The 24,889-nt window shown below is 40.2% G+C and overlaps 1 protein-coding gene across 4 annotated transcripts in view; it reads right to left on the bottom strand.

Moving 5' to 3' along the window:
• Positions 1-24,889, bottom strand: part of ULK4 (unc-51 like kinase 4) — a 539,805-nt gene that overhangs the window by 311,266 nt on the left and 203,650 nt on the right. For all 4 annotated transcript variants that reach the window (XM_059939363.1, XM_059939366.1, XM_059939365.1 and 1 more), the window contains 3 exons: positions 21,821-21,872; positions 21,577-21,721; positions 6,936-7,028 (listed from right to left, as the gene is read on the bottom strand). In XM_059939363.1, the coding sequence (XP_059795346.1) occupies positions 6,936-7,028; positions 21,577-21,721; positions 21,821-21,872 (290 nt within the window). The remainder of the gene's footprint in view (positions 1-6,935; positions 7,029-21,576; positions 21,722-21,820; positions 21,873-24,889) is intronic.

Below are 24,889 nucleotides of genomic sequence, written 5' to 3'. Positions count from 1 at the left end.
CCAGCACACACTGAGGAATGACGTGACTTGGGTCCACGTCAAATCCAGATCTCCCACGAAAGGCACTGGGCACACGCAGTCTACACAGGGACGCTCCTATGTAAGGACAACACTTAAGACAGCAACCTGTAAGTGTTTCACCTAAATTTACAGAGGCAGAGTAAGTTAAGCAAAATGAAAAGGCAGAGAAACAGGTCTCAATTGAAAGAGCAAAAGAAAACCCTCTTATTTGCATGCTGTAATCACCTGGTGAGCTTCAAAAACTACTGATGTCTATGTCCAGCCTTAGAGATTGTGATTTAATTGGCCTGGGATATGGCCTGGGTTTTAGACTTTTTATAAGATCCCCAGATGATATTATGTACCCTATGATGAAGCAATTCCACTTCTCATTATTTAACTTATCCATATATACACACACGTGATGAATAATTAATTATTAATTGTACCCTTGTTTTATAATACCAACAGATTAGAAAAACATAAATGTTCAACAAAAGGTGACTTGTTAAATAAATATGGAATATTCATAAAATGTAATACTATGTATCTGTTTTTTTTAAAAAGTACAGATGGTACGTGAACTATATCTCAATAAAGCTGTTATACACATTTCTGAAAAGAAGTACAGAATGGTGCAGTCGACATACTACCATACATGTGAAAGATAATATACATACACACACAAACTGCTCAAAGGGTGGCTATCTCCTGGGGTAAAAATATGCTTTTCTATGTAAACTCTTTCAAATACTGAAATTTGAAATGTGTTATGTATTAACTCTTAAAAAATAAATTTTAAAAATTAAAATGAAACTTAAAATGAGTCTGGTCATATCATTCTCCAGGCAAACAGAATTTTTATAAGCTAACATTCAAAGGGGCATGAGGGAACATTTTGGAATGATGGAAATACTCTATCTTGATAGTGGTGATGGTTGCACAATTGTGTACGTTTCTCAAAACTCAGAGAACTGCATACCTAAAATGAGTGAATTTTACTCTATGTAAGCTTATACTTCAGTAAACCTGACTTTAAAAAAAATTTTTTAAAGCTTACATGACAACCAGACCTTGTGAACAATGCTAGTAGGAATGTAAATTGGTACAACCAATTTGGAAAACTGCTTGGCAGTATCTACTGGATCTAGGCAAGCACAAGCTCTGTGAGCCAGTATTTCCATTCTAGAATGGATACACAATGGAGAAACATACATGGATTCACCACTTGTAGCATACAAAGTAACAGCCATGGTCATGCTACTCACGATAGCAAAAAAAAATAGGAATAGTGCAGACACTGTTAGAAGTAAAACGGATTAGTGGCCTGTAATGTATTTGTGCAATGGAAAGCCAGGCAGGAGGTGTTTCAGTTTGAAGGGTGGCATTGCCAAGACCAAGGACTGATGGCAAAGAACATGAGCAAAAAGCAAAATGCAAATGGCTTTTAACCATAAAAAGAAATATTCAACTTCACTCATGAAAAGGAAAATGCAAATTAAAATTACAATGAAATAACCTCTCATCACCCTGGCAAAGTTCCAAAGTTTAACAACAAATTCTGATAGCGAGGTTGTAGGGGGCCAGGCATCCTCAAACATGTCCTTTGGAGATGCAAAATGGTAAAGTCCCCACCATAGGGCAATATGGCTGAACCTGAAAACAAATTTTAAGTGCATTTATCCTTTGATACACAAATACCATATCTAGGGATTTATCCTATAAGACGTAGATGCATACATACAAAATGAAGTATGAATATAAGATTGTTCATTCTTTGCTCTATCACTAGATTAGAAAGAACTCAAGTCTATCCATTAGACATTAATGAGACAAAGTATGGTATATCTATACAATGGAAGAGTTTATAACTGTAAAACACAACATGGAAGCTCTCTATGTATCAACATAGAAACAAAATTGGGGGAAAAAGTCGTAGGGTAGAAAAACATACATAATATGCTATTTGTGTGTGAAAGGGAGAAATGAGAAAATACACAGTCACATTAGTTTGCCTTTGGACATAAAAGGAATAAAGCAGTCAGCCGTAAGGGATATAATGGGAAGATGAGGAAAGATCACAGTGGACAGAGGAAGGAACAGGTCTTCTCGGTATTATCTTTTTATATTGTTTTTTTCCCCCAAATAGAAATGTATTACCCATTTCGAAATGTTGGACTTAAAATTCATTTTTGAAAAAAAAGAAAATCCAGTTAGGGAAATAAAAAACTTCCTTTCCCCCACCCCCCCTTCAAGGTATACGAATGGATTTTGCAAAATGCACACAGGTTGCTAGGGTCTGTGGGATCTAGAACCTCCCTTTAGAAGGGGTGGGGGGGAAGAGAGCAGGTGGGTGGTAATAGGCCTTTAATGCTTTGCTCTTGACCTCTGGAGCCTCAGCCAAAATCGACATGGGACAACTCTCATTTTAATATCCTGTTTCAAGAGAAAAGGCAAACAGAAGAGAACAATGAATACAGAAAGAGACCCTACAAAAGGCAAAGTGGTATTTAAATGGGGTTTGGGGGTGATAAACAATTTCAGTTTACAAAATTATTAGGATATCTTTGTAGAGCAGTATTCAAAATGTACCCTGCCCTTTCAAACCCTTGCACAGTTGTGTTTATTATAGCTATAACGTAATTTAATTTTAAAACCATTTTTCTCATTTTAAAACTTATTTGCCTAGGCAGAAATCTTTGTGTATATATGAGTTTTTCTCTTGAACAGATACGTAGCAGTAGAACTGATGGTTGAAGGCTATGGACCTTTTACAATTGAATTTAGTGAATAAATATTAAGAGGTTCGAGTTTATCAGTAGATAAGTGAATGCAAAATGAAACGAAATCCCATTTTCATCCGTAAGTTTGGCAAAGATATTGCCAAGAGTGTGAATAAATACTGATAGGAAAAGATCTTCAAATAATTTTGATAAATGAAAAGGTAAATTTCAGAAAAACACACACCCAATGATACTATCTATGATTTTTTTAAAAACTGACCACCACACAGCGAAGCTATTTAAATTCAGTATATACATACTGAATTTAAATAGCTCCCAAAAAAGTTCAGGAAGGACACCCACCAAAATAATAACAAGTATTAGCCCTAGGGGAGAGACCTGTGCAGCAGTGGTGGGGAATGAGGAAGCCCAGGGGACCTCGTGATTACAGTGCTGGAATTTAATACAAAGACAATATATTCAAGTATTAATTATGCAAGGAAAACAAAGAAAAAAGTTTATAAAAATTAATCCATTGAATTCTGCTTGTAAACTAAAAAAATATAAACTGACTTCTAAACCTAGTGTCTAACCATTTTAAAATAAAAAGGTTATAGGTCATCAGTTATCTGTTTCCACCTCACTAGGTTTTTTCCCTCAATATGAGGAAATTCAGATGAATTTAATAAAGAGTTGGCAAGAAGAGAAAGTAGCCTGGAAAACATGCCACATGAATGAGCAAGAGTCAACATAAAAAAAAGGAAATGCAATCTGTTCAATCTAATGAGAGGATAAAATCAGTATACAATATTCCCACTTGGTATCAAAGGTCCAGAAAAGAAACAACTATCTGAATTTGGCTTTAACTCCTAACACAGATTCACTCTTTAGACATAAATTTCTTCTGAAGGAATAGAGGATGGTGCCTTCTGAGTGAGAAATTTGGAAGGCTCATTGGACAGACTTTTAAAAGACTACAGAAACACAGGATTCAGAATTGCCAACAATATAAAGGGTTAAGTGCTCCCCAAATTCTTTTACAACGTGGCACAGGGAGTACAGGGTAATATTTATATGTCACTCTCTGGAAACAAATGAGGCTGCTCACAGCAGAGAGGCCTGAGAGCTGTGACAGGCCCCACACTGTGGCTGACCTGAAGACCCAAAGCACCGGGGCAGCCCTGCGACTGGGTCAGGGCATACCCCAGGCCCTGGCACACCCCTTGCAGAGGTTGTCTTAGGTCAGCCTTTCACTCAATACAGATACTCTACAAATAGCATTTCTTGTTCAGCACTAACAATATGATGCTGGCTCATCACTATGCAGGACTTGTAAACAGAAGACCAGGTGAAATCCAGGTGGTTGGGACTGTATGATTTAGTTCTCTGAGAAAGATCAAAGGGAAACTCTACAGGTGCACTGCACCTACAGGTACAGGCTCCAAACCCAAAAGGTCCTCACACATCACCCATACAACCAAAACCAGGCTTCTTGTTTGAAAGCAACAACTCTTCTCTTGCCTTTCTGCAGAGCTGGGTGGTCTCTGACAAACCCTTCTTTGCAAGAGTGAAGCAGCTGCCACTACCCTAGGCAACTAGCACTAAAAAATTTGGTATCATCACAGGTAGTGTCTTCAATAAAGACAAAAAGCTCTCCACTACTCAATGAAAGTATGTCAACTAAAAAAAAAAAAAAAAAAATTAAGGACTTAACTGGTGGCGCACTGGTTAAGAATCCGCCTGCCAATGCAGGGGACGCAGGTTTGAGCCCTAGTCAGGGAAGACCCCACATGCCACAGAGCAACGAAGCCCGTGCATCACAACTACTGAGCCTGCACTCTAGAGCCCACGAGCCACAACTACTGGGCCCATGTGCCACAACTACTGAATCCCGCGTGCCTAGAGCCCATGCTCCGCAACAAGAGAAGCCACCACAATGAGAAGCCCGCACACCGCAACAAAGAGTAGCCCCCGTTCGCCATGACTAGAGAAAGCCCACACACAACAACAAAGAGCCGATGCAGCCAAAAATAAATAAATAAATTTATTTTTTAAAAAACATTAATTCTTAAAAAAAAAGCAGAAAAATTATAGTCTATAAATACTACAGAGATTTAATAAACAATTGTTCAGTACATTGAGGCGAGAACTGACTTTTTAAAAGTATATGTGTTTATTTTTGTGTGTGGTGTTAGGGAGTGTTCTAATTTCATTCTTTTACATGTAGCTGTCCAGTTTTCCCAGCACCACTTATTGAAGAGGCTGTCTTTTCTCCATTGTATATTCTTGCCTCCTTTGTCACAGATTAGGTGACCATATGTGCGTGGGTTTATCTCTGGGCTTTCTATCCTGTTCCATTGATCTATATTTCTGTTTTTGTGCCAGTACCATACTGTCTTGATTACTGTAGCTTTGTAGTATAGTCTGAAGTCAGGGAGCCTGATTCCCCCAGATCCATTTTTCTTTCTCAAGATTGCTTTGGCTACTCAGGGTCTTTTGTGTTTCCACACAAATTGTGAAACTTTTTGTTCTAGTTCTATGAAAAATGACATTGGTAGTTTGATAGGGATTGCACTGAATCTGTAGATTGCTTTGGGCAGTAGAGTCATTTACACAAAAATAAACTCAAAATGGATTAAAGTCTAAATGTAAGGTCAGACACTATAAAACTCTTAGAGGAAAACATAGGCAGAACACTCTTTGCCATAAATCACAGCAAGATCCTTTTTGACCCACTTCCCAGAGAAACAGAAATAAAAACAAAAATAAACAAATGGGACCTAATGAAACTTAAAAGCTTTTGCACAGCAAAGGAAACCATAAACAAGACAAAAAGACAACCCTCAGAATGGGAGAAAATATTTGCAAATGAATCAACGGACAAAGGATTAATCTCCAAAATATACAAGCAGCTCATGCAACTCAATATCAAAAAACCAAACAATCCAATCCAAAAATGGGCAGAAGACCTAAATAGACATTTCTCCAAAGAAGATATACAGATTGCCAACAAACACATGAAACGATGCTCAACATCACTAATCATTGGAGAAATGCAAATCAAAACTACAATGAGGTATCACCTCACACCAGTCAGAATGGCCATCATCAAAAAATCTACAAACAATAAATGCTGGAGAGGGTGTGGAGAAAAGGGAACCCTCTTGCACTGTTGGTGGCAATGTAAATTGATACAGCCACTATGGAGAACAGTATGGAGGTTCCTTAAAAAACTAAAAATAGAACTACCATACAACCCAGCAATCCCACTACTGGGCATATACCCTGAAAAAACCATAATCCAAAAAGAACCATGTACCACAATATTCATTGCAGCTCTATTTACAATAGCCAGGACATGGAAGCAACCTAAGTGTCCATCGAGAGATGAATGGATAAAGAAGATGTGACACATATATACAATGGAATATTACTCAGCCATAAAAGGAAACAAAATTGAGTTATTTGTAGTGAGGTGGATGGACCTAGAGACTGTCATACAGAGTGAAGTAAGTCAGAAAGAGAAAAACAAATACGGTATGCTAACACATATATATGGAATCTAAAAAAAAAAATGTTTCTGACGAACCTAGAGGCAGGACAGGAATAAAGACGCAGACGTAGAGAATGGACTTGAGGACACGGGGAGGGGGAAGGGTAAGCTGGGACAAAGTGAGAGAGTAGCATTGACATATCTACACTACCAAATGTAAAACAGATAGCTAGTGGGAAGCAGCTGCATAGCACAGGGAGACCAGCTGGGTGCTTTGTGACCACCTAGAGGGGTGGGATAGGGAGGGTGGGAGGGAGATGCAAGAGGGAGGGGATATGGGGATATATGTATACATATAGCTGATTCACTTTGTTATACAGCAGAAACTAACACAACATTGTAAAGCAATTATACTCCAATAAAGACGTTAAAAAGAATAAAAGTATATGTGTTAGTATTTTCTCTTTAAAGAATTTATAATTTTAAAGCATTATGAATTCCACAGTATGCAAACTCTAATAAAGAATAAAAATATGAGAACATGACCCAAAACACCATAGATGACAGATACTACAAACCATAAAACATGAAAATTTACCACTGTGGTAACTCCAACATTAGCCTTGTAGAATCTCATCATCTTTAACAACATTTTCAGAACACAGAAAATTCACTTTCTAGATGAGAAACAAAGAAAAGAAAATTTGAAGTGACAGTACCTGGTAAAAGTTGGGTTGTGTTCAGTCATGGCAACTAGCAGCTTCAGAGCATATGCTGGTACTGGGTCAGGCTCCGTGAGGATGTGCTCGTACCTGAAATGACAACATGATTAAAAAACACTCAGTGCTTTTGTCACTTAAAGTTTCCTCTGAACAACAGAAACAATATTCCATGTTTCAAACATGTGGAAGAAAACAGATACTGAAATAAATGTATGAGATATAGGACCGGCACTTGCCAATGGTGGTGATGATACTGACCTACCTCACAGAGCAGGGATGTTGGGAAGATTCAATGAGACAATCCAGGTAAAATGATTAGTATTGAGCTGCGCACATAGTAAGAGACCCAGAAACATTAGGCATTTGTGTCGGGTGTCGCAAGACCACCCTCACAGTCAGAGATTCTAGAGGACTCATGAGACTCACATACAGTTGTATTTATAGTACAGACTTAGTACAGCAGCACAGCAAAGGCACACAGCTGAGTCATAAGGGAGACAGACACAGGTGGAGGCTGGAAGATTCCACATGCAAACTTCCTTATCCTCTCTCCCTCCCACGAGCGGTCACACAGAGCACACTCTCCCCCCAGCCACAAAAACGCAGCATGTGTGCGTGATGTTACTGCCCAAGGAAGCCCATTAGACACTCAAGTGACCAAGGTATTTATCGTGTGGGGCTGGTTGCATAGGCAACCTAACATGTACCAAAAATCCCAGACTCCCAGGAGGAAAGCAGGCATCCAGCATAAACCGTACTGTCTGCACAAACAGTCTGGGCACAGAGGACTACCCTCATCAGTTAAACACTGACTGGCAGCTCTCTGAGAGCCAAGTCCCAAGATGGCAGCCAAGGCCAACCTTGCAAGCAGGGCTTTCTCAGGAGAGCAGTCTCAGATCCGCTATGTCAACTCTTTGCTGAATGGCATTCTTATTAATACTTTAGAACCTGAAATGAAAAGTATTACCAGAGAGAATAAAACTCAAAATGTCTTCATCAAAAGTTTCCACTGTGCTCCCATGTTATTTGCTAGATATAGAGCTGGCCTGTATACTGTGTGTGACCTACTTAGGTTCAGCTATCCAGTAAACAACACCATGTAGATGCTCAGTTAATAAGCACCAAATGAATGAATGAATAAATAAATGGACAAACTAACCAATCAACTTTATGATTTAACTCTCCAGAACAACCAACTACCGAGGGAGCAAAACATCTCCAAAAATCCAAAATGTGTATTTAAAACTCCATGACATGAAGCAGATGTTTTATCCTCTAGAGAAGAGGGGCCCCAAGCTCTTACTCAGAGCCTATTTACTCTCATTTTGGAAATCATTACATAACAAGCTTAATTATGCAGCCTCTAAGCCCACAGTCTTTAAAAAAGGAGCCAAGTAAAGGGAGGAGAGGGACTATTATAGAAAGACAACCCAAGAATTACAAGAAGTGGGGCTTGAAAGCATAGGAAAAACAAAAGAAAGCAAACCCAAGAACTCGTAGCAGAAAGCAGTCCAGGGAGCATTTAACACAGAGGAAGCAGCCTCTCATCCCCCAATGGGACCTGAGGGCCTATTACACACCATAATGTTCAAAATGGGGGTACAGAGTCAAGGAAATGTTAAACTGGGCAGAGCACTCTGTTTAAGGAGCCAGGAAGTACCATATTTTAGTAATTTTTCTTATGAAATATTTTTAAATTATAGCAATTAAAGATTCACCCATGTATGACAAAGATAAAAGACAAAGTACCAATGGTTCATAAATAAAATATTAACAAGTAAAAATCAAATTGAGGAAAACCAGACATTTTATCATACGAATAAAACAAAAATCAAGGAACATCTTTAGAGGTGATAAAAATGTATTTGTAAAATTAACATACAATACGAAATTTTTTTTAAAAGGAACAACTCAGCATTTTCCTTTGCTTAATAGTCTTAGAAAATAAAAAGCTCTTATCATCCTCAATTGGGGGCACCCAAGACTACCTTTAGGTTCTTTGATTTGCTAGACGGACTCACAGAACTCAGAAAAGCTGTTATGTTCCCGATTGCGGTTTATTACAGAGAAAGGATACTGGTTAAAAATCAGCAAAGATGAAAGGCACATAGTACAGAGTCCAGGAGGGACCACGCACAAGCTTCTAGCTGTCCTCTCCCAGTGGAGTTGTGTGGACAGGGCTTAATCCTCCCAGCAACAGTGTGTGACAACACGTGTGAAGTACCGCCAGCCAGGGAAGCACTGGCGTCCAGGGTTTTATTAGGGGTCAGTCACTTAGGTGTGGAGTGCCTGTGTGGCTAACCTCTGTCTCCAGCCCCTCCGAGGGTCAAGCTGATATGGTGTGGCCCAATGCCCCGCCATAATTCACGTTGTTAGCATGAATTATCTGGCATGGCTCAAGGCCCCAGGGATACAGACTCTCTTATCAGGAAGGATATTCCAAAGGCTCAGAAGTACTCTTCCAGAAGGGAGTCAAGAGCCAGTTTCTTCATAACGTGCAGGGTTTGAACCACCCCCCACCTGCTGAGCGAAGTCTTTGCAGCACACATCCTTAACAGGGAAACTGAGGCACTGCTGAGTTTATAGTGAGGCATTAAAGTCAGAGATAAGAGAAGAATGCACTCTTCCACTGATTACTGGTACTTGCAAATTGTCAGCCAGAGAATTTCAACAGAAGTAGGGGTAAGAAGCTTCTTACGAGTCACTCACATACCCCAGATGACCAGCTCCCCTCGTCCCCACTCCCAGACTTACTGGAATCACTGAGGAAAGGACCACAAAACTATGAATTTTAAAAAGCTGCCCATGGGATGTCCTTACTCACATGCTTGTACAGAAAGCAGAGGAGAACACATGGACAACTAGTTAGAAATATAATAGAGAAAACAATCTCAAGAGGACTGAAAAATATGAAATATTTTTAAAGGGACTTAACAAGAATATGTAGAACCTACATTTAAAACCGAAACACTGATGAAACTTTTACTGTCTGAAATACAAATGTGTTGAGGTTGTTTGAAGGTTATCTAACCTCGAAACAGGAGGGAAGGATGAAGCTTGTACCAGCCTAACGCGTAACAATTTTCCCAAAGAATATTGCTGTGTTTTTTTCCCCTTGGAAAAAGAAGGGTAAATTTTATAATGGATATGTTTAGAATAGAAATATTGATACACTGAACATATTTTAGATAGGTTTCTAATGGTCAGCAAGAACTAGCCAAAAGAATGCTGTGATTTATTAAGCTTGTCTTCCTCAAGAGAGAGAATGCAACTGAGCTGATAGTAATTGGATTTTGCACTCCTCTGAATGAGACTTGGCAGGAAAACAAAACAGAAAAAAAGATAACCCCAGACTCCTGAAATGGCTATAAAGGAGAGTGACCAGTGTGGAGCTGGCCCACGTGGATGGACGTGGGCTGGAGAGGAGCATTCCAAGTGCCCTGAGCCCGACCAGAGACTGTGATCGCTGCTGTTGACATGAAAGCATGCTGTCCAGTCCCAACACCCCTCTCTTCCACTTCTAGGATCCTCCCCAAATAAGGGATCTTTGCTAGGTTCCAAACAGCTGAAAACCAGGCAAGAAAAGCCATTCATACTAAATTCTCTATCCAAGAGGAGAGAAAAGTGCTAAAAATCACATATTCAGGGATCCGAGGGCTAGACTCTTCCCTACCTTGTCAAGTGCCTGGAGTAACCAGTGTCAAGCAGGTAGGCTGGCAGAACATTGAAACAGGCTACCTAAATAACTGATTATTGTGAGGAGTTATTCTGGGGGTGTGACCAAAGAATGGGCCACATGGAAAGAAGTACCTATTTCATTGAGGGAAAGGGGAGGCACCATATTGTAAAAAGGTCCACTCTGCTGGAATTAAACCCCAAACTCACATTTCACATGTCAATGGAGTGTACTCTGAGAATTTGGGAGGAAAGAGTGATTCCAGGATATCCAAGGAATTTTAAGGAGAAATACAATGAGGAAGAACGTGCTAAAAGAAAAGCTATACTCAGCCATAAAAAGAAACGAAATGGAGTTATTTGTAGTGAGGTGGATGGAGTTAGAGTCTGTCATACAGAGTGAAGTAAGTCAGAAAGAGAAAAACAAATACAGTATGCTAACACATATATATGCAATCTAAGGGAAAAAAAAAAAAAAGAAAAGCTAAAGTACTTTACAAAACCACTAGAATTGTTAAGTGTAGCGTGGGATCAAGAATAGACACACAAATTAAAAGGAAAGAAAGGTGACCCAACATTGGACAAGAAAGAGTCATCACAGAAAGGGAGACAGAATGGTCAGGCCATATCTTATGAAAATGTATCATCAATAAATTAAAAATTCAAGTACAAATTTTTAACTTTGTTGAAGTACTAAAATGAGTAAATATTCACATACTCTTAGGTGAGAAGGCCTCTATAGCATGACAACAAAGAGAAATGAATCCAAAAAACATTCACAGTTTTAAAGTTTTTAAGTAGTAAATGTTTCTCAGTGGCAAAACCACCATAAACAAATCAAATGTGGGAAAATTTATTTGCAGAATATTGGTAGATTTTATACATTCTTAATATATAGAGAGCTATTTGCAAACCAACAACCATTCCACCAAAAAAAAAAAGTACAAAATCCACCTAAGAAGAATATAAATGGCCAACAAATATGGGGAGAAAATTGTCAGCATCATGATTATCTGAAGGAATGCAAGCTGCAGCTAATGAGAGTACAGAAAAACAGGCAGCTTCATAAACAGAAGGTGGTAGTATACACCGTTTGTCGTCTTCAAAAACAAATTGTCAAAACATGTCAAATGCCCTTAACATGTATTTAATTTTCAACACAGTGGTTCCACATCTAGAGATTCAACAAAAGGAAATCAGTATGCACCCAAAGATGTAGCCCTAAAAATGGTCTTTGTAGCAGTACATATAATAGTGAAATACTGGGAAAATCCTAGATATTTACTAACCAGGAATTGTTTAATGATTTTAAAACATTTATAAATGTAGGTATAGGTAAGTAGATTACAAGACAGTCAATAAAAGAGTGTTATATAAGTATAGATACAGATACTCACAGTATGATGTCTGGGGGTAGGAGGAAGACACAGGTTCCAAGGAGGAAATTTCAGAAAGTACTAAGTAAATCTCACCAGGAATGGAGAAACCATAGAGTGGAGAAGGCAGATGTTAACATAAAATGGTAGGCAAGAGGCAAAACACTGAGAGTCTTGAATGGCTGGGTAAGAACTATTAATGTTATTTTCTGCCACCTAAAGGTTTCAAGGTTTCTGAGCAAAGGAAGCTATGAGGAAGGCATTATGTTAAAATGCATTTGTAACAGTGCAGGGTGGATTCCAGGCTTAAAGAGTTTAAAGGAAGGAGATGTGTGGGGTTAGATAAAGAGAAGGTTGCCAAACAGCAAAAGCATGGAGGTGAAATCTACCTTTGGAGAAGGTTGAGGACTTTCCCTGGACTGCTATTAGAAAGGGGGAGATAACCTACTCTTTTGGGCATTTTCTGTACAGGTTCTTCCAAAATTTGTACTAGGTGGTATCTTGAGTCAACTCCAAAATTTTATGAACTGAAAGAGGGCATAAATCAAGTAAGTACTTGATATCTTGAGACTCTGCAATCTTGGGTTTTTATGTGACCTAAGTTCTACGTGACACTCTATTGTCTTGCGTGGACGCATAGATACTTAAGCATATCAGTAGGTACATGGATACATAAGTGGATGGAGAAATAAACAAATGGTGGGAAGATACATACATACATACATACATACATACATACATACATACATATATATATATATATAACATTTTTTAAGTGAGAGAAAGATAGGTAAGACTTCAAAATAAGTATTAAATATAATTTCAGATAGTAAGCCCTAATGTCTGGGCTTCTTCGATAAAATCAACAGCAAATTTTCATTATGAAGGCCTGAAAGGCTAAAAAAAAAACAACCAAACAATGACTTCACTAAAGCAACACTCAAGGTTTACAAAATATTATCCAAAGAACTGGAGTACTAGAATTATTCTGATTCAGAAGGATGAAAGAGCCTTTACCTTTACTCTAACTCCCAAATTATCCCAATTCAGATTCCCATAGGTTGTACCCCCAAAAGAGGAAAAATCACTCTACCTAAATGCACTGATTTAGGTACACACTCAAAACATAAAAGGATTAAGTAAAAAGAACAAAGTGGAACTTTCCTTTGGTGCAAAAATATTTAATTAAATATTATGTGCAAAAAAAAACTTATCTAAGGAATGGCCAAAAATGAAATACTCCTATATATTCTGATTCCCATCAAAGATGGTCAAGTTCATGCCTATTTTAACATAGAATACTTGTAGTTAAGGGAGACAAAGATGCAATACAGAAGCATCTGGATGTCCTCTGAGCCACCAACACAGAAATCAGGTAGTGAAACTCATGACTTTTACTGGATATTATTTCAGAGACATCAACTCTACAGTGTGTTGCCACTAACAAAATCCATTTATAAATTCAAATTTCTAAAAGGAAATACAATTCTAAGTTTTCAAGGGTACAGTCCTTTCTGAGATTTTAAAAAACAAAGCCTTAATAATTTATGAAGTCATTATGGCCCTGATGACTGTACAGGTCACAAGAGAATTGTTAAAAAAAAAAAAGACAGTACTCACTTTCCCCAGGAGAGAAATGCTGAATGTCCTACTGTCATAAAAACACTGTAAACACATTTATATCAGCATGATCTCTTTTCAATAGAAAACACTCAAAGCTAAAGAAAAATATGAAAATAGAACAAAACATGTTGGCAAAGTGGTTCCAGTCTACCAAAGGCAAATTGCTTAGCGCATTTTTTCCCCACGGCTTGCTGCCTGGCATAAAGCCTTCCCTGACTATGCTATTGAAATAAAATAAAATAGGCCCTCCCTCCATTTCCCCTTGTTGATTAAAAAAAAAAAAAAAAAAAGCGTAACCTAAAAGTTGAGAATTATGTTTTATTTGGCAGACTTGTTGAGGACTTAAGCCTGAGAGGCGGCCTCTCAGATCGCTCTGAGGAACCACTCCAGAGAAGTAAGGGAGGGGCCAGGATGTACAGGAGCTTTTGCAGCAAAAACCAGGCAGGTAGTCGGAACATCAAAAGACTACTGTCAATTAAAGAAAAACCAGGGCTTCCCTGGTGGTGCAGTGGTTAAGAATCTGCCTGCCAATGCAGGGGACACGGGTTCGAGCCCTGGTCTGGGAGGATCCCACATGCTGCGGAGCAACTAAGCCCGTGAGCCACAACTACTGAGCCTGCGCGTCTGGAGCCTGTGCTCCGCAACGGGAGAGGCCGCGACAGTGAGAGGCCCGCGCACCGCGATGAAGAGTGGCCCCCGCTTGCCGCAACTAGAGAAAGCCCTAGCACAGAAACGAAGACCCAACACAGCCAAAAAAAAATAAATATAAATAAATAAATAAATAAAATTTAAAAAAAAAAAAAAGAAAAACCAGACACCTCAAGTGAACGAATCTAGCACTTTTCTCCGTATGGGAAGATGCAAGAGTCTGAGCTGATTGAAATCATTCCTTTGATATGCACCTTAGCTATCTGGGGCCAGGGTCCTGCTTTTCTCCATCCTGAATGCCCCCAGGGTGCACAGTCTGGGGTGGTGGCAGTGGCTGAGGGCTTGATGGCCACAACATCCTTCGTTTACTGATATGGCAGGTGTCATTCTCTACCTACTTAACACCATTTTCTGTATTTTCTTCAGAGCACTCACAATTAACTGAAATCACCTTAGATATTTATTTATTTACTGATTTGTCTCACCCACTATACAGTATGAACACCGAGGGGCAAGGATTCAATCTTTCTCACCACTGTATCTTGAGTTCCTGGCACAGAGAAGTCACTTGACATATCATTTATATGAGAAATGGGAGAAAGGAGGGAGAGAAGAAGAGAGAAAGGGTTTTAAACCTCCTGTGAACAATCACACAAGGTAGTTCAAATTACATTATTTACATTTGTAGGAATATTAGAATTTCCTCTTCCCCAACAGTAGTGATGTGTTTCCTGAGTGGAGGATCTAGTCCTGTTTATAGCTAAATACTGAAAGAGCAATGCTCTCCCCTTATGTAACAAGTGTCAGAAAAAGAAGTTCAAAAAGTCACCAGAGGACTACTTTCAATGTTAAGATTTCACTGATAATGACTTTGATATAAAACTTCTGAGAGGTGCTGATTTTAATTAATAAGGTCACTCTGGGCTTAAGTTTCATTAAATATTGCCTCTCCTCTTCTGCATGAACCTTTAAAATTAAATCTTGTCTCTTTGCCGGAAAAAATCATGGTAATTTTCTGAGTATATGTGGTTTATCTTTCTTCCCAGAAAAAAACTTTTCCTCATTAACCATACAGATAGCAGTTACGTTCCTGGCATTTCAACTATCTTGAAGAAAGGAGGAGAAATGGAAAGCAGGGAGGGGAAGGAGGAAGTGAGGGCTCACACACCAAGTCAATGGCAGGGCCAAGATATGAATACAAATATATTCTAATCACAAGATCCACATTACCAACGAACACTACTACCAACTTCAATAAGCAGACGGTTTCCTCAAGCTGGTGGCCAAAGAGGAAGTCAGAGTAATGGCAAGCATGAAGGGGATTTGGCAAACCACTGCTGACTTGAAGATGGAGGGGCCACATGAAAAGAATTTCGGGCACCTAAAAGAACGTGAGGCAGCACAGAAACAGTGACTTTGGTCCTGCATCTGTATACTGGGATGAATAATGGCCCCCAAAAGATATGTCCAAGTGCTGACCCCCTGTGAATGTGACCTTATTTGGGAAAAGGGTCTTCACAGAAGTAGGTAAGGATCTCGAGGTAAGATCACCCTGAATTTAAGGGCAGGCCCTACATATAATGGCAGATGTCCTTACAAGAGAGAGGCAGAGGCGAATGTGAGGCAGACGCACAGGGGAGAAGGCCGTGTGAGGACAGACACAGACTGGAGAGATGCTGCCGTAAACCCAGGATGCGCGGCAGGCCACCAGAAGCCAGGAGAGATGTGTGGATTCACCCTCAGGGTCTCAAAAAAGAACCAACCCTGCTGACACCTTGATGTCAGACTTCCGGCCTCCTAAACTGTGAGAGAATACACTTCTGTTGTTTTAAGCTGGTCGGTGTGTGGTAATCTGTTACAGCAGCCTTGAGAAGCTAATACCACAAGAAACAGTTCTGCTAACGGCTTGAGTGTGCTGGGAAGCAGATTCCTCCCGGAGTCTTCACTCAAGGACTCAGCCCAGCAGCCGTGCGATTTCAGCAGCTCGAGATCCTGAGCTAGGAGCCCAGTCGCACGAAGTCACACTCCTGACCTACAGAGCGTGACCTAATCAACAGATGTCGATGTAAGCTGCTAACTCTGTGTTAACTTGTTATGCGCCAATAGAAAAACGAATAGAATATTTAGAGTTTAATTTTCTTGTATTATTAGTTAACACTGATAATCCAAAGTTAGAGTTTTGATGATGAGCATCCCTTTCTTGTTCCTGACATGGAAATGCCCATAATGGAATAGTATAAGATTGTGACCAAAGGAATCTAGAGTTCTGGGTGATGTTAACAGATAAGCCTTAGTAAGTAGTGTCCTAATGTCATGTAATGTTGAGAAACCTTGAGCTTAAAAAAGTTAAATGGGTAAAACTCAAAAGCACACAGAATATTTCAGAAAGAACATGTGTTCCTCAGCACGTTTATAAACATGGTGTATGCCCACATTTTAAGAAAGGCAGCTTTGATATTTATTTAATTTATACTTAAACATTTATGACTTACATGACTTACAAACTTCTACGGTTAAAAAAATTATTAATTTATGAAATATCTGGCTCTACCAGACAATACATCCCACAAAGGCAGAGGCTGTACCTATCTTAGTCATTATTAGAAATATGCCTATGAAATAAGATGTATACAATTAGTATCAGTGAATGAATGGGCTGATGAAGAGAGAAAACATTTTCTCCCAAACTTATTTCACAGAACTCTCACATGCAGATTTCTGCTAGAAATAAGCTGGTCTGCTCACTGCCCACTACTCTGCCTCTTCCACACCTTTGCTTACCCCATTCCTGCCTGGGGTAGCCACTCCTCTTCCATCCAATCATACCCAGGTTTCAAAGTCTAACTCAAATACCATCTCTCTATATGTGATTATTACATAATCCTCCACATACAAAAGGCACTAAACAAATGCTTGTAACTAAACTTCACCTCTTTAGAAAGCAAAGCATGCACAGTGAGAAGGGGTAACAGTTCTTTGATATTCACAATTTATATAGTAAGCCGTTCACTCATGTTATCTATGATAGATGGGGTGACGCGTCAACTTGACTGGGCCACAGGCCACCAACGTTTGATTACTGGTGTGTCACCAAACATTCTGGGTGTGCCAGTGAGAGTATTTCTGGATGAGACTAACGTTTGAGTCAGTAGACTGAGTAAAGCAGATTGCCCTCCCTACTGTGGGTGGGCCTCATCTAATCCACTGAAGACCAAAATAGAACAAAAAGACTGAGTAAGAAGGAACTCCTCCTGCCCCACTTCCTTGAGCTGGGACATGGGTCTTTTGCTGCCTTTGGTCTTGAATGGAAACATCAACTCTTCTTGGGTCTCCAGCCTGTCAGCTTTCAGACTGGTACTGGTAAGTATACCCTCAGCTCTCCTAGTTCTCAGGCCTTCAGACTCAAACTGGAACTATACCATTGGCTCTCCTGGGTCCCAGCCTGCACACTGCTGATCTTAAGACTTCTTGGCCTCCATAATCATGTGAGCCAATTCCTTATAATAAATCTCAATCTCTCTCTCCCTCTCCCTCTTCCTCTCTCTCTCTACATATATATATCTCCTATTTGTTCTGTTTCTCTGAGAACGATAACTAATACTTATTTTAATATGATATTTATTCTTACAACTGAATTTTCATTCATATCACACCGCAGTTCTGAAAAGCACCTGGAAGAGAGGTATTACATGGTATTTAACAAGATTAAATTATTGTGCTCCCTGAAAATTTTGTAACAGCCATTAGAAAAGACATCCACTCTTTCCCTAGAATCATAAACCAGGAGCCACTTAACCACCAAGTAGAAAGAGCCTCTTTGAGAACAAAGCCACATAGATGTAGGCAGAGAAGAGATGGTAAGAAAGAGACATACACACAGTACTGTAGACATAATTCAAACCCCTGAATCCAGCTATGTTTGACACCAGCACAAGTCCCTAACTTCTTAGTTATGTGAGCAAATAATTACTTTGCAAGTTAGCCTGAGTTAAGCATTACTGTTTGCAAATAAAATCGTCTTAACTGGGGCTTCCCTGGTAGTGCAGTGGTTGAGAATCCACCTGCCAATGCAGGGGACACGGATTCGAGCCCTGGTCCAGGAAGATCCCACATGCCGCAGAGCAACTAAGCCCGTGCGCCACAACTACTGAGCCTGCACTCTAGAGCCCGTGAGCCACAACTACTAAGCCTGCACTCTAGAGCCCGTGAGCCACAACTACTGAGCCTGCGTGCTGCAACCACTGAAGCCCGTGCACCTAGAGCCCATGCTCCGCGAGAAGCCACCGCAATGAGAAGCCTGCGCACCGCAACAAAGAGTAGCCCCCGCTCACCGCAACTACAGAAAGCCACGTGCAGCAACAAAGACCCAACTCAGCCAAAAATAAAAAAAATAAAATAAATAAATTTATTAAAAAAAAAGAAATCGTCTTAATACAACACTTTCAGGTGAAAAGATTGAAAAGATTGTCACCTTGGCTTTACCCAAAGTATTTTTTAAGGTCAAAGAAGGATTAAAACTTTAACAAAATTAAAAGGATCGACATTAAAATGTCTATTTGCACATTGAAGCAGGTTTTATATAGCTCCTATAAACTCTAGAAACTTCATTATTCTTAAGCCATTATATGCACATACTCATTGAAGAACATGAATTTTCCATTATGAGCATTTCTAAACTTACAATTGCCAAGAGCTATCTGCAAAGACCAAATTCCTTGTCAAGGTTTCTAGTTTTCCAGTATCAAAGTTAAATGAATTCATCATTTGTAGTTCATTTCTTTAAATTTTTTACATAATATTTATTGAGCCCTTACTATATATGCCAGGTGGGCACAATCACCAGCATCTATTTAATGGCCACTTCTATGAAGTATGTAGTATTACTATTATTGTACCATTACAATCTTCATTTTAAAGTTTAATAGGAGGGATTATAATGTTCCTAATAATAATAGTAGTGGTGCTACATATTTGTCAAGAACGTACTACGGGGGATTTCCCTGGTGGTCTAGTGGTAAAGAATCTGCCTTACAATGCAGGGCATGTGGGTTCGATCCCTGGTCAGGGAACTAAGATCCCACATGCTGCAGGGCAACTAAGCCCGCGTGCCACAACTACTGAGCTTGCGCTCCTCAACTACAGAGCCCATGCGCCCTGGAGCCCGCACGCCACAACTAGAGAAGAGAAAAAACAACCCGCATTCCACAACTACAGAGAAGCCTGCACACCACAACGAAAGATTCCTGCACACCTCAACGAAGATCTCGCATGCTGCAACTAAGACCCAACGCAGTCAAAAATAAATTAAATAAATAAATAAACAATAAAAAAAAAAGAACGTACTATGTCCCACACACTGTACTAAGTGCTTTACAAGAAGTATCCCATTTAATCCTCATTTTTGAATCTTTTAAATTAGGTACAATTATCCTCATTTTATAGATGAGGAAACTGAGGCTTAAAGAATTAAATGCAGAGCCAAGACCTGCACTTCACATCAGAATCAGTACACAAGGTTTCAAAACATTCCACACCACATCCCAATAAATCCCATAACGTTATCCAAAGTGCATTTCAAATTGCTTAATCAAAACCTGAGCTCATCTACATTACATTTGTTCTTGAGTTGCCATGTGGTTTACATTTGTGTTTTCCTCTTTAATTCCTCATCTCTGGAAAAGGTAAAGATGCCCATTAAAGGAAATACATATTATTTATTATAGCTCAAATGAATAAAATAGGAGCACGAAAATTATAGATTCAATACTTTTTATACTACGGACTGTTCCAAAAGTGGGCAGACTTTAGAAACAATGAGATTTTATTTCAAATGTGCATCAGTGTTAACAAACTATTGTTAAACTGAGAAGTCTTGTTGGAGGAAATCCTGTCCCTCTTGGAGGACATCTCAGGTCCTGAAAAATGCTTCAGTACAAGTCGTCGGGTAGCAGATAAGATGGCACTGATAGCATTAATTAATCCCATGAAACAAGATTGGAATCTTATATTTACCACATTAAGTACAAACCACACATGCACACACGCATATATAACAAATGCAACCAAAAATATATTCATTGATAGTTTATCACTGAGAAAGCTCCACATGACAAAGTTTAATTTTTTTTCATATAGATAATCATTTTCTTACTTTGAGTATCAAAAGTATTCTTACTGTATGTATTACCAGGAGTCTCCCTGAAGCCAACTGCAGAAGCACGGGAAGCAAAAAGAACCAAGCAGCTAGCTTGTAAATCAAGCCGGCACAGGTCAAGCTCCCGTCAGTCAAGACAGGCTCCCTCAGCTGGGAGAAGGGTTGTCACACACTGGCTACACACTTCGTAAAATATACCTTCCTAAGCCAACAAGGAGTGGTTGAGCTCTTCGGAATATAATTAGATCTGGTTTCTACATTGTGAAAAAAAAAAAAGGTTTTTTAATAAGAACAGCTCTTGAGAAGTTTAACAAATATCGGGGAGCATCTGGTGGAGCTGCCATCCTTGAAAACTTGCTGAACTGACTCAAACTGCAGGCCAGGCCCTGAGGAAGCAGGATTAGGCATGCGCTTTAATGCCTGACACGCTTTCCAGCATTTAATTTTATAAAAAATTTATTTAATAGTGATATGTGGCATGCACCTTTTTTAAACTTCAATTTTTTTGACTTCAATTTTTTTGTTTGATAAAATTTACAGTGTTGTCTGAATTATAAGGTGCCATTTTAGAGCTTAACGTATTTGCATTGGGTGCTCTCGGCAGTCATCCTATTGTGTTTGCTATGTGAGCCATGGAGTAAAAGGAAAAAAATAATCCCCTTCGGTTAATTAATACTCATTAACTGTTCTGCCACCATCCCTCCCCCGCAAAAAATATCCTGTTTTTAACTAAACTTAATTTCCATTCCAAGAGTTTGGAGGGGAGGGAAGGACGATTTCTTTCCATCTCTATTATTTCTGAGAAGGTCCAGGAAAAGTCCCAATTCTATGTTCAGGAGTCTTGTCATGTTGACCTTGAATAATAAACCTTATCCCTCTGGCCACAAACATTTTTAAATCGGCAGAACCCCAGTCATGTGCCTTGTAGAAAACAGATAAAGTTCGAAATGGATGTTTCTGAAGATGGACTGAGATTCTCCTGTGTCCTATGCAGCACAGTAGTTACTGCCTCTCTTTCTAGACCTCCTTTACAGTGAGTGCATAAGCCCCCGGACAAAAATATAAGGTCCCTGCGACCCCGAGCCCATCACTGGACCTCGTTTGCCAGAAGCATCCTGGGCACCCTACACTTCTCTGCCTGAGTGCAGTGTGTGGGACTTACTGGGGAAGTAAGACATCTCTAATGAGAGCCAGAAGACTGCTGTCAGAATCGACATTCGTCTCCTTCTTGCCATCACCAACCTCCTGGTTCACGAGCAGAGATGTGGTTTCTGAGAGCAGCCGCAAGCTGAAGAGCCTCCACTCCACTTGAAAGAAAAAAAAATGCCAAGAACGTGACCACATGAAGATAGAATGAAAACAGAATGTGTAACTGATGGAATTCTCACTGATGTGGTCACACTTACCATTCCCGCTTTGAACCAAGGAGACCAAGGGTGGAAGGATATAATCAACCACCTAAAAGGAAAGACGTAAAAGACTTGGTTCAAATCCCTACAAACAAAAAACTGATATTGTTACCGAACTCAAGTCCGTGTGCCTGATGCACAGTGAGGCCAAACAATACTGAAACGTCGGAGTTCGGAGCAGACAAAGGTTTACTGCAGGGCCCTGCAAGGAGACGGGTGGCTCATGCCTTAAAAACCCCGAACTCCCTGAAAGCTTTCAGCAAAGCCCTTTTACAGGAAAGGTGAGGGAGGGGCGGGGTTAGTTGTTGGAAGCTTCTTGGTGTCAGATCCTTTGTTCTTGAGGTCAGGTCACGGTCAGGTCACGATGTTCCTGTAAACGTCCACCAAACAAACGCTAGTCTCTGTCTGACAAGAAGGGGCAAGGTCCCAAGGCTCAACTTTCACCCTCCGAGGTCCAGGCCTCGTTAAGAGGAGGGGTCCCTGCGCGGGCCGGTCACCCAGCCCAGGTCCTCCCGCCAGTGCCCAGCCCGGCTGAGGAGGCAGATCTCAGCTGACTGCGCCCGCAGGGCCAGGTCCCCAGACCCCGCCCAGCCGTCATCGCTGAGGGAGCCAGGCGCCCAGGACCCAGCTGGCCCTCAGGCTGCCCAAATCAGGGGCTGGGTCCCACACACTGCGACCCACGGAGACCACCGCCGCCGCCATTAGGTCGTAGGGGCAGGGATGGGGGAGAGGTTCGCTGCTGCCTCAAGGCCGGGCCCAGACCGTGGGTGGCCTGGCCAGGGCTCTGGAGTCCTGCAGGACACAGCCCGCAGCTTGCCCCCAAGGCCCCCAGCTCACCCGCCGGCCCAAGGCCAGAGGGCCTGGAGGGCCCCAAGGAGAAGGCCAGCCACGATCCGTCTCTCACCGCACTCTCTGCTACACGCGGACCACCGTGAGGCTGACTGTTGGGGGAGCAGGACATCTAACCGCCCCACTAAGGGTCACACGCTAACTGTCACTCGTGCCCGCCCCACCCCTATTACAACATCAACCACTACCCATGCCTTTTCCACTAACAGAATCATTAGTCAAAGGAGTGAAAAAAAAGCAACAGCTAAATTTACCCAGGATTTAAACTCTGAATGACATTTAATAAACCACCAAGCTCATTTAAATCTGAAAAAGTCCTCAGGTCAAAATGACATTATGGTCATCAAGACAGTAGTTTATCAAAACCTTCAGAGTTTATGAAAGGAACTTTGGTATATAATACAAACTCTCATTGGCATGAGTTGACATTAAACCGTCAAATAAAGATATGTAAGCTGGTGATCATTAGTCAAGTTTAAACTAAACAACAATTAAAATGTTGGAGGAAAAGGAAATACATAATCCTCATGTTTTTGCAAATACATCAAAGTGCTATGACAAGTTAATCTTGGTGATTTTTAGAAATAGATTCCAAAGATCTACACCCATTACACAAACCACCTCTATGATTTTCTAGTTACATCAGACAGAGCACAATCAAATATGGTTTGAAACCTACTCCAAAATAACAATTTACCCCCCAAATGAAAATGGATGATGAAGAAAGGACAAATCATTTCCACAGTGTAATTCTGAAAACTACTCTCTCATTTGGTGAACTCTTTTGGTGACAATAAACAAAATTCCTGTTGTTCATAGCTGAATTGATTCCTGATCCTAAGATGCGCTCTCCTCACACTGACAAAAAGGCAGGAAAAGTGGTCCACGGCCCAACACCACCCTCTTGCTGTCCAAACCAATGAAAGGATACCCTACACAGGTAAGGATCTCCACACGTGGGTAGTGGTCCGTCAGTGTTACCCTGTTCTAGCTCCACTCCACAAAATAAGTTTATATGTAACATTATATCTAGATATTTGTACCACAACCCTAAGAACTAGGGATGTTTTGTTTACCCTCTTCCATTAAGTGACATCACATCACTCAAAGCATAGACATCAAGCTTCACTAAGGAATTTTTAGAACTCTAAACTCCCAGGTACATCAAAAGCAAAAACTATGCAAAGAAGAGAAATATATCCCACTATCAACCCCTATCAACACACTCAACATCTATCTTGAAGGTTTAAGAGAACATATTAAGAGAGGAGTGGGACTGAAATTATCTACATGTCCAACTCAATTAAGTTTGAAAACCAACAATTAGGCGTGGTCCAAAAAGCAAGGCTGTCAGAAGATGAAGAGACAAAAATCAATAGTTTTCCAATATGCCTACAACAACCAATCAAATAACATAATTAGAAAAAGATACCATTTACAACAGTAATAAAATTCTAAGGTATCTACGACATCATGACTTTCATAGAAAGGTGTGTATATATATATATATATATATATATATATATAAATAAAAATATATATATATATATATATATAAAATATGTGCAAGTATGACAGCCATCGATGGACTTCTGAAAAAAAGCTTGAAAGCTGTCACAACCATGCTCACAACAAGAAAAAAGACAAACTGAAAATCAGCAACTCTTCTCAGACATACCAGAGACGTCAAGTCACAGGGCAAACCAGCTGTCCCCCAGAAGTGAAGAGACGGGCAAAGACAGAGAATCATAGCTTAACAGGAGCAGAAACCACCAGTGGGGCCAGCAGCTGGAGCAAAAACGTAAAGGGTGACTGACTAATTGCTGGAGTCTGAGTGGAAAAGAGAAAACCTCCTTCAGGCCCTGTGTGCACCTGCACCTACCAACGGGGAGGCGGGATGAGGTGAGAAGCACTTGTGAAGTTCACAGCCCAGGCACACAGGCTCAGAAGAGGAATGAGACCAAATCAGAGGGGCTATGGAACACTCCTCCCCCCACCTCACCACAACATCAATAGGGCTCCTGTGTAATAACACAGGATTACAACAGAGAGCTGCTTTATTATAAAGACACAGGCTTTATTTCAGAAGGAGTTATTAGGGAAACCCAAGACAACAGGAGAGACAAAATAAGGACATTATGGGGAATTTTAGTCTCTGAAACCTACAGCTATAGCCAACAGTAAACACAGCCTGGCTCTTAGCCAGATAAACATAAA

Source organism: Balaenoptera ricei, chromosome 11 (assembly GCF_028023285.1).
Source record: "Balaenoptera ricei isolate mBalRic1 chromosome 11, mBalRic1.hap2, whole genome shotgun sequence".
NCBI classification, from domain to species: Eukaryota; Metazoa; Chordata; class Mammalia; order Artiodactyla; family Balaenopteridae; genus Balaenoptera; species Balaenoptera ricei.
The sequence above is the reverse complement of the archived record's forward strand: the minus strand, read 5'-3'. Positions and strand labels throughout refer to the sequence as shown.